The 10,939-nt window shown below is 33.4% G+C and overlaps 2 protein-coding genes across 2 annotated transcripts; one reads left to right on the forward strand and one right to left on the reverse strand.

Moving 5' to 3' along the window:
- The first annotated feature begins 4,619 nt into the window (after window positions 1–4,619).
- LOC115708199 (uncharacterized) lies at window positions 4,620–10,631 on the forward strand. The gene is made up of 10 exons (XM_030636409.2): window positions 4,620–4,800; window positions 4,913–5,089; window positions 5,182–5,237; window positions 5,402–5,564; window positions 5,664–5,752; window positions 5,854–5,983; window positions 6,303–6,395; window positions 6,935–7,037; window positions 7,223–8,174; window positions 8,256–10,631. The coding sequence occupies exons 2-9, from the start codon at window positions 4,922–4,924 to the stop codon at window positions 7,618–7,620; spliced, it is 1,200 nt and encodes a 399-aa protein (XP_030492269.1). The 5' UTR covers window positions 4,620–4,800; window positions 4,913–4,921; the 3' UTR covers window positions 7,621–8,174; window positions 8,256–10,631.
- Window positions 9,009–10,616, reverse strand: LOC115706084 (hydroquinone glucosyltransferase). Its single transcript, XM_030633600.2, has one exon. It carries the CDS (start codon window positions 10,614–10,616, stop codon window positions 9,156–9,158), a length of 1,461 nt encoding a protein of 486 aa, XP_030489460.2. The 3' UTR covers window positions 9,009–9,155.
- Window positions 10,632–10,939: the final 308 nt, after the last annotated feature.

Here is a 10,939-nt window from a genome sequence, read left to right on the forward strand (position 1 = left end):
ATTATAATTCTAAAGTTAGACTATGTCTAATTTTATGAATTTTCACTAAGCAGGGGTGAAATTGTAAGGAAAAGAGTTTTCTAGGTTTATTTATTTATTAATGGACTTTATATGTCTATTAATAATTAAATTAAATGACAATATTATTTAATAATCTATTTTAGTTATTAAATAATTAGTTTTGGCATTTAAAAGGTTAGAATTGGAAAATTGGCATTTTTGAGAAAATAGAGATAAAATTTGATAAAACTGCAAAATCAAGTGAGGCCCATTAAACACCATATGGTCGGCCACTTAGATGAGTTTTTCAAATTAATATTTTTATTATTTTAATGCCTAATAATTCTAAACCTAGACCTAGTAGTTGCCTATAAATAGAAAGTGATGGCTCAGTCAAAACACAAGTTTTCAGATCATCTTTCTGACAGAAATTTCTCTCTTCAGAAAACTGAGCCTTCCCCACTTTCTATTCCTTGGCCGAAATACCACTCTCTCTTTTCCCTTCATCTTTTTCGTGACCCTAGTGAAAGAGTAAGTGCCCACACACAGCAAGCAGTAACTCAATCATAGATTGGAAGACTGTGAAGGATCAAAGCTTGAAGAAGAAGGAGATTCGAGCTCAGATCTTGATTATACTCTGCTACAGAAAGGAATCAAGGGTTAGAGATCTAAGTGGAAGGAGACATTTATTCCGCTGCATCAATGTAAGGTTTTCTTAACTTTATATGTGTTTATTTTATCGTTTTAGAAAGTTCTTATTTAGGATGTTAATAAACATACTTGTGAGTAGATCTAAGATCCTGGTAAAATAATTCCCAACACTGCATTCCTCCAGGCAGTTTAGTGACGGAAGATCAGCCGATTTTTTGTCTATGTATGTGTTGATGAATCTTGCAATGAACAAATTAGCATTGTTATTAAGATTTCTTTCCCACCCTCCATCTTCCAAACCAACCTGTTGGATGTAATTTCGTCTCCGTTGGATCACAGTGGTAGCCATGAAGAATTTAGTGCAGCTATCTCCCTATTACAACCACTTGACTTGTGATTTTTGTCTCCAAAATATCTCTTCCCTTGCGAGGGCTTCGTTCAAATTATCTCTAGCTTTTGTTAGGTCCTCCCCATTTACATTGTCCCGACCTTCAAGTTGTTGGAGTGATGATTTCGCCTCATTTACTTGGTGTCCGATTTGTTTAAAATGGACTTTGTTCCACTTCACTAAAATGTTCCTTTGTCTTTTTGAGCTTCCGGTAAAAGTTAATCATTGGATGTTGATGAAGCTTTTCCTTCCAAGCATTCTTGACAACCCAGTGGCATTTAGGATCTCTTCCCCACATTAGTTCATACTTGAATTGTGATTTACTACAATTGACTCCCCCCTTCGTGTCGAGAAGAATCGGTCTATGGTCTGAAGTAGCTGCACTGAGTACATGAGTAATAGCACTCGGGTACAACAATCTCCAATCTATCGACGCCAAAGCTCTATCAAGACGAGCTCTTTTCAATCCGGTGCATTTGACAACCCAGTGGCATTTAGGATCTCTATGGCGGAATGTTCTTTTTCCCATTGTCCATTGTTCTTTATGAGAACTGGTATAGATTTCATGTCCTGTCATTTTTCACAATATTTCATTTACGTGGCCTTTTTTTCATATTAAAACAACAGTAAAATAACACTACAAAACCGTAATTTGTTCTTGATTTAGTAATTTTTTCTCTTTGCCAGATTTTATGGTTTTTTCTTGGTGTTTTCATGATTCTGGTGTTGATTTGTCCGTCCCCAACCACGAAGGAGAGGTGTCGTTTGTGTTTTGTTACTATTTACAGTATAAAAGTAAATATATTGGGTCTGGGCAGTATAAAAGAAATAAAAATGGGCTTGGACAGTAAAAATGTAAAGTTTGCCGTGTCTCAGTATTTTTGAAAATATTTGGTAAAAAAGCAGTATTTTTGTAAGTTTTCCTTAAAGAATGCACATTTTTTAATGGGAATGGGGCCCTATAAGGACCTGCCCCTAATGGGACGGGATTCTCCATCTAAATAGAGAACAAGATGGCGATGGAGATTATTTTTTTTGTTTTTGAATATTAAACGTGACGGGGACGAGATTATAGTATTTTATTTTATAGTTTTAATAATATTTTATAATTTATGTTTGTATTTTTAATATGTCAATATCTTTTTATGAATTCTAAGTTGTATTTTGGATAATAATTAGTTTATTAATTAATAATTAATGTATAATATTTTAATTTTCATGTAGTTTAATATTTTTATATATTTAAATTTTTATTATAAACTTTATTTTTTATTAGAGAATTCCGCATTCTGTCCCTCATATTAGGAGATTTCCTGCCCCATTCCTGTCCCTATAAAGAGATTTCCCTACCCATTCCCGCTCCCATTAGGGATTCTCTTGCCCATCCCCGCCCCCATTAGGGGATTTCTCACTCCATCCTTAATGGAAAATAAATAAGAATGAGGATTTAGATTTTTAACGGGGATAAGATGGGAAGAGTACTACATCCCTAACAACATCACAATAGGTTATTTAATATTTTTATTATTGTCTTATGCAACTCTAAAAAATATAATTAAAAAATTCATATCAAATAAATAATCTATAAAAAATTATCATTTTATATTTTCTGTAAAAATTTCTTCAATTTTTTAGATTTTTTTTTTCGTGGGATAATTTCTAAATATCTAAAATTACGGTTGTACGAACTTTTAAATAATTTTACGATTTTTATGATTTTATTACAGAAAAAATATATTTTTTTGATGTATTATTATTTTGTTGTTGATTTTTTATTATTTACATATTATTTTGATGTTATTTTTTTTTTAAATATTTTTGTGATTTTTTATGTTTTAATTTCTATACACTTAACCCTTTTATCTTTTTTTTTTGTGGCAAAATCCCCTTATGTTTTAGTTTTAATACACTTAACCCCCTTATCTTTTTTTTTTTTGTGGCAAAACCCCTTATGTTTTAGTTTTAATACACTTAACCCCCTTATTTTTTATTTTGGTGGCAAAACCCCCTTAAGTTTACTTTTCTTTGCAAATTTAAAGTTGGGTATTTTACAATTTTGTATACATTATTTTAATTAATTATAAAATATATGCAAAAAAAACTTATTATCATTTTCTCATACATTTTTATATATAATTAAAAACTTTTTTTCAATTTCTTTTATAATATATGTATGGTAATAATTATTGATTATTATATATATGGTAATATTGGCTATGCTTATTTTTATGTTTACAATTATAATAAAAAACATACCAATAATATAAAACATTTTATATATGTATTTATTTTATTTTCTATTAAATAAACATACTAATTTAATAAACAAAATAATAGTATTCACATAAATTTATTATATCACTCTATGTGTGTTATGTTTATTTTTTAGTAATTTTTTAGAAAATAAATAATATATATAAAAAAATTTGTTTATCTTTATCTTTTTCTTTGTTTATTGTGTCATGTTTATTTTTTCTAATTAAATAATTTTTGGAGTTTATAAAGTTATGTTTGTTTATTTATTTTTTGATGTAAGAATTATACTTCAATAAAAAATTCATTCACTAATTCATTAGAAAATAATCAATCTATAGAAATAATAGAAAAAAAAAATATACTTATTTTAGTATAGTATAAATTATCTATGTCTATTTTTATGTTTATAATTATAATAAACATACTAATAATATAAAATATTTTCTATGTATGTGTTTATTTTGTTTTCTATTTATTAAACATATTATTTAATAAACAAAATAATAATATTCAGATATGTTTATTATATCACTCTATGTGTCATGTTTATTTTTTAATAATTTTAAGTATTGATTTATATTTATATACATTTATAATTTTGATATTGTATTTTATTAAAAAAATCTTATTAAATTATAATAATTCATACTAAAATAGATAATAAACATTTATCTTTTAATAAAAAAATTAACTTGTTTATTTTTATAAAACTGTTTAATTAATTTTACGTAATTATTTATTTTGAGTTTTAATAAACATAGTTTATTATTTAATGATTAAAATGTATGGTTTCATGTAATAAGTTTTCAAAATATATAAGTTTTTAAAATAACTTTTTTTTTTCACATTTTTTGTAATTATGTTGTTTTTATTGTACATTTATGAAAAAAAGCCCTTTAAAGTTTTAGTTAGATATTGTCGTTAAATACTAACTGGATTACTACTGTATTGACTTCGAGGTTTTACCGTTACATATACACAGGTATATACAGTGGTCATTCAGTTAATATTTAACGGTAATATTTAACTGGCGTGTCAAATTTGCAAAAAAAAACATAAAGAGTTTTTGCCACAAAAAAAATAAGAGGGTTAAATGTATAAACATTAAAACATAAGGGGGTTTTGCCACAAAAAAAAAAAAGAGTTAAGTGTATAAAAGTTAAAATATAAGGGGGTTTTACCAAAAAAAAAAAATAAAAGAATTAAGTGTTTAAAAATTAAAGTTGACCGCAAATTACTATTTATTTTATTTTAATTTATTAAATACCGATTAGAAAAAAATATATATATATATATAATTTGAACTTAAATTTTTACCAGAAATAACAGGTTAATGTTAGCGTGCTATTGTTTTGTTTTGTTGTTTTTTTCTTTTCATTTCATTTCAGATAAGCCTAAAAAATCCTTAAAATCTCTACCGCTCCCTCTCGCCCAGTCGCACTCTCGTTCTCACCTGACGACCTCCACCTCCGGCGGGTAATCGGAGCCCCCTTCCTCATCTCCCTGTAAGTCTCTCACCCCTATCTCTCTCTCTCTCTATTAGTCCTGTACTACTATGTAATAATGTATCTCTGTGTCTCTCTGTCTGGTGGCATTGGCTTGGTGCGATTACATTAGTATTCATTCATGTCGTCGTTCAGCTCGTCGTTTCGAGTACTGCCACCCCTTTGGAGCCAAAGCAACGGTCGTTTCTTGCTTCTTATCCACTCCAAGCGAAACCGAAACAATGCCATTTTCATTCCCCGACTACTAGCCTCCAACGACGACTCTGCTTCCACTCCGAAACAAACCCAGGTGAACTCTCATTCTCCCTTATTCAACTTCTTTTTTTCATATAAATTTACCTTGTTATGTTATAAAATCGATGTGGGTTTTTGATATGACAGTTGGGTTATGATCCTTCTGAGGAGTTATTTGGCCTCGAGGCCAATCTAAAGCCAAGGTCTTCTTTTTTACCCTTAAATTACTTGTTAGTATAGTCATTTGTATTATTATGTTAGCTTATGAATTGAAGACTGGTCAAAACTTTTCATGTGGAATTTTGTTTCATATTTCTAGGCTTTCCATTAAACAATTTTGGATTGTATGTTTTGTATTGATTTGTAGGAATGGTGATTTAGGAAGTGACAAACAAAGGTCCTGGGTTGGTCCAAATGGTCAGTATATTAGAGAACTGCCTTGCCCAACTTGCCGTGGTAGGGGATATACTCCATGTCTAGAGTGTGGTATCGAAAGGTCCAGACCAGACTGTTCAAAATGTAAGGGAAAGGTATAACAACAGCCATTTTTTCTTCTTTATTTGTTTCTTTCTTTTTGGTGCTCCTATCTAACTTGTATAATAATTTATGATCTTAATGTTTTGAAACAGGGTATAATGACTTGTCATCAGTGCTTGGGAGAATGCGTCACATGGGAAGAATCAATTGACGAGCGACCATGGGAGAAAGCACGCTCCATGTAAATTATTATCTTAACATTCTTTCCTATTTAGGCTTTTTTTCTTTTGATATTTTGATGCAAATTGGACTATGTTAAAACCCTTTATTTTCACGTCCCAGTTCTCCTCTAAAAGTGGAGGATGATGAAGTTGATAACTTAGACATCAAGTTGGACATGACAAGAAAATCAAAACGTGTGTATCAATCACCCCCTCCTGAAGTTGGACTGAAGATCAGTCGATCTCTAAAAGTTAGTTCTCTGTATCACTCTTATGTTAGATATGAGTTACTTATCCTCACTAACTTAACTTTGAAGGAAACACACTACCCCCTTTTAGTATAAGACATAACATATATTTCTATATGTTATGTCTGCTTCTCTCTCCTGGAGAAGGAAGGCTCTGAGGGAATAAATTTATAATTATTTCGTGAAATCATTTGATGGTTTTAGTTAGTTCTGCTCAAATATTGTTTGCATGTTTTTTTGCTTGAAATGTTCTCTTTTATGAAAATGACCAGATGGTGGCCATATCATAAATTTATTCTTTGTCTAGTTTGGATGATTGCAGAGTCTCAATGCCAAGACTGGTCTTTTTAGTAAAAGAATGAAGATTATTCATCGTGATCCAAGGCTTCACGCTCAAAGAGTGGCTGCAATTAAGGTTGGAATTCTCATTGCTCTTTGGTAGTGTAGTTCATTGTTTTATTTTATTTGAAATCATGCCTTAACTCTACAATATTTGGAGACCAATAAACTATAGCAATTGCTATGGAAGCATGTAGGAGGAGTCAAACCTCAAACCTTGTGAGAACAACCCACATGTCTGACCATTTGAGCAACCCTTCTTAGGTGAAGTTCACTATTTCAGTATTGTGAACTAAACAAGCTACTTTCGAGAAATGATGATATTATTCACGAGTTACATTACTTTGCTTTATATTTGGTAAAATTACTATGTTTCTAGTGTCTTTGATGCGGTAGCATTCATGGTCCAATAACAAATATTGATTGCTTAATTAGCAGTTGTATTCCATATCATGTGTAAATTTAACCATGATGCAGGAAATTTTAAAGTAGATTTTGTCGTTGGCTGGGGCAAGTTCCAATTCAAGATACTCATAACCTCCTAACTCGTTATTTTCTAACTTTAAATAAAAAAGAGAGGGAGAGCTACAATCAATTCACTTTTGTCTAATGCAGAAAGCGAAAGGAACTGCTGCTGCTAGAAAGCATGCTTCCGAAGCATTAAAAGCTTTCTTTAGTGACCCAGAAAATCGTCGGAAGAGGAGCATTGCCATGAAAGGTCAGTTTCTATTCACAAGCTTCTTCCCAATCCACAAAACCATGTTTTGCTTGCACGAAATACTTGATAATCAAATAGTTAATCCGAGCTTGAAAGTATCATAGCATGGGCAGCCCAAGACACCAAAAGTATTTCATAATTGACTTTTTCTATTGTAATGTGTAAGCCATTCTTGCCTAATGCAGGGGTGAAGTTCTTCTGCAAAAACTGTGGACGCGAGGGGCACAGAAGACACTACTGTCCAGAACTAAAGGGTTTAACTGGTAGGCAGTTCAAATGCCGGATATGTGGAAAAAAGGGACATAACAGAAGAACTTGTCCAAAGACAAGGTTGCTGCATAGTCACAAAAGAACTGTTAGAAAACATTTTCACTGCAGCATATGCCGTGGAAGAGGCCATAACCGTAGGACTTGCCCCGAAGTTATTGGTACAGAGTCAAGTAATTCTAGTGTAAAGAAAGGCCCTTTGGGTTCTGAAAGCAGAAAATACAAGTGTCGATTGTGCCAACAAGTTGGACACAACATTAGGACATGTCCTAGTAAAAATGTAAATGGTTCTGAGTTCCAAAAAGAAACCAGATGAATATTTTGTGCTTTACTGAGATATATAATGAATTTGTGTTTTTTTCTTTTTTCATTGTCTTTTAAAGAATATAAATCCTCTTGATCAAAATAGAGTATAGAAGCGAGTGAGCATTACACGTGCTTTTTTTTTTCATTTTCTTTTTTGGGACAAACTATAGAGAAATTTGAGCATGGATGCATTGTTAAACAGGGCAAAAGTATGTCTGATCATCTCCAAGGTACTATTTATTTTTTATTTAAATTGTTAATTAGAGAGCCATTTTTCGTAAAGATACTTTAATCATGTTTTTCGTTTTAATTAAAATTGATTATTTTTATTATATTTTTATAATTTGAATTCATTCACTATAGATTAATTTAATCAAATAATGAAAAAAAAAAGTAGTTGGACAAGTAATGTATGTTGTCTCATCATGTATTTACTTTTAAGTTGTGCAATGGAGTGTCTCCGTAGAGATGAGATGGTTCCTAGTCCTAATAGGAAGTATTGCAGCCGAGGACTTGTTCGACCCTCCAAAGGCTTTGGCGGGCGTAGTTTCCAATCAGCCACTGGTATACTCCCATCCTAACTGTGAATTTGTAACTAAAGGATTTCATCTCCTGAAACACCTTCAATTGTACATGTTCATTCAGCTGATAGAAAAACGCGCACTAGAGTTTCCAACAGCAAGAAGAAATACTGACTGAAAAAGTAAAAGTGTTACGGCTGGACCTTCCTACTCAAACTCACCACTCCCAACTTCTTTACCAATTCCAAAGTTCCCTATCCAACCAAAGACTACTCTGTCTTTAATGTTGCCTGAGTCTGCGCTTGCATCCCCTAATGAAGGTTAGTCTCTTCATTTTTTGAATTATTTATCTCGTACTTATTAAATTCTAATGATCAAATCACACTGCAACAGCAGACATTAATGTGTTGGAAGTCAATGAGAACACTGCATTGGCTACTGAGACGGTTGTTTGCTAATTATCATAACTAACACACCATTCTGAAGCACAAACAGGTTTTTTTTAATCAAAACTTTGAATTCACTTGGTTTTGTGCAAAGAAAAAGTCGTTAGTATCACTTATTATATTCTATGAATCTTATGATCGGTTTATGTTATTTCTATTTAAGACACATGGCTGATTATTATTTACTGCTGAAAGTGATTCCTTTTTCTATAGAAAGACCTAATTACTAGTTATTATGATTTACTGAGAGTATTTCTTTCTCTACTCCCTAAGTAATTTCCCTTTGCATAGAGACTCTTATGTTAAGGACGCTTGCAAAGGTGAGCTGGGCACCGCAGTTAGCGTGAAAGCTAAGAAGATTTGAGAGAAAAAAAATATTGAGAGAGGGGCCAATGTTGCTCCCACGAGGCACAATCACACAATGCAACAACTTGTTAAGATGGCTATCGTGTGCATCCATGAGTGAAAGCTTCCCATACAAAATGAAATATCAAAAAGTTTAAAGGAAAAACTAACCATTCTCCCCTACAACAATAAATATCATAAGAACAAAGGGAGAAGGTTATATTTTAGCCTAACTAATTGGATGCCTTACTTCTCAAAGTAAATGCCAAGTCCGAGAGTGCTCTGGTGGAAGACCCATCGTGACTGAGTGCTTTAGCAGCTGCATCTTTAAGCTCATTCATACGGTCTCTAACTTTTTTACCCTCTTCACAACTTGGATCCATCAGCACCTTCACAACTCTAGCAATTTCATCTCGTCCAACGATGCCATTTTCAACCGTTATTGGTCGCAACGCAACTTCTAGGCCATCTACAAGCATAACTGCATTCATTTTTTGCTCTGCAAAAAGTGGCCACGCAATCAGTGGTATCCCTTCCACGATGCTCTCAAGGGTCGAGCTCCAACCACAGTGGCATAAAAACCCTCCCGTCGAGCCATGGCTCAGCACCAGAGTTTGTGGGGCCCAAGATTGCACAACCAAACCTCGTCCTTTGGTTCTCTCCAAAAACCCCTGAGGTAAGACATCAATAGCCTCAAATTGGCTTTGACTGTCTTTGAGATATGCAGCGTTGGCAGATTCATTGTCTGGCTTCCTCACCACCCATAAAAACTTCTGGCCACTCATTTCCAATCCAAATGCCAGCTCTGTCATCTGATCACTAGACAGTGTCCCACCGCTACCGAAAGAAACGTATAGAACAGAGCGACTTGGTTGCTTGTCCAACCAGCTCAAACAATACTCTGACCCATTCGTATTAGAATTAGTTGGGCCAATTTGCACGATTGGCCCCACTGGAAAGATAGGAAGCATTCCTTCATTTGCTTGCAAAGCTTTTATTGCTTCGGATTCAATACCCGAAAAGCTATTGATGATGATACCCTCCGTCAAGTACACCTCTTTGGACGTGTTCAGAAATGACTTGTAAGTCTCACTTTGGCGATCTTGGATCGGTTCTAACACATCCTTACCATGAAGGGGTGCACAGCCAGGTAGTTTGATCAGGTCGGGTAGGTCTCTCATGAATCGACAAGAGAATGACTTGTCCAGCATGGGCAAGTGGAAGAGCAAGGACAATACAGCGGCATTTGTAGGGAAGAATATAAAAGTAGAAATGTTTAATCCCCTGGCGACTTCTAAGGCTTTTACACCAAAAGGGTCCGCAAAGAAAGCAGTCAATGGGGTAGAATTAGTAGCACTACTTATTAGTAAAGAGTTTAACAGGGTTTGAAGAGAAGAGAGGGAGTGAGTTATGATGAGGGAAAGTTTGGATGCAGGTTTGGAATCTTTAGGAAGGTCGTCGAAGTTGACAGCTGGAGGAAGATAGATGATGTCGATGGTGGCCGGTAGAGAGTCAAGAATTGCCTTTTTGGCTGGAGATGGAGCACTGTAATCGTCGGTAGTGGTGAGAATGAAGCATGTAACGTGAAAGTTGTGGAGAAGAACAAGACGTTTGGCGAACTCAACAAAGGGAATTAGGTGACTAACACCAGGGCTAGGGAAAATGGCTATGTGGGTTTTCTTATCCATGGTCATTTAGCTTTTTGAAGTGGTTATGGTTTCATTACTTCTTCACATATTTATATACATAATCGGGGCCTACTTATGAGTATACTGATTTGTCATAATAGGAATGCTCGCAATTTCCTATGTCATATCTATTACTGTTTATTTGTTGTACAAATGATTTGTCTCTACACAGACTCTTGTTTGACTTGGCTAGCTATAGCTTCATCATTTCGAAAAGAAAGCAACGTGATTCCTAGTCTTCAAGTTTTAGTAGTTTAGCTCATTAAAAAATAATTGGTGGTTTAGCTTTTTCAAATCTTTATCTTCATAAATATTTAAAAAATGTTTGT

The sequence above is a fragment of the Cannabis sativa genome, chromosome 1, assembly GCF_029168945.1.
Source record: "Cannabis sativa cultivar Pink pepper isolate KNU-18-1 chromosome 1, ASM2916894v1, whole genome shotgun sequence".
Taxonomy (NCBI): domain Eukaryota; kingdom Viridiplantae; phylum Streptophyta; class Magnoliopsida; order Rosales; family Cannabaceae; genus Cannabis; species Cannabis sativa.

Coding starts and splice junctions, on each gene's coding strand:
- LOC115708199 (XM_030636409.2), top strand. CDS start 4,922: ATGTCGTCGTTCAGCTCGTCGTTTCGAGTACTGCCACCCCTTTGGAGC. Junction 5,090..5,181: donor CCACTCCGAAACAAACCCAG/GTGAACTCTCAT, acceptor TTGATATGACAG/TTGGGTTATGATCCTTCTGA. Junction 5,753..5,853: donor TGGGAGAAAGCACGCTCCAT/GTAAATTATTAT, acceptor TTCACGTCCCAG/TTCTCCTCTAAAAGTGGAGG.
- LOC115706084 (XM_030633600.2), bottom strand. CDS start 10,616: ATGACCATGGATAAGAAAACCCACATAGCCATTTTCCCTAGCCCTGGT.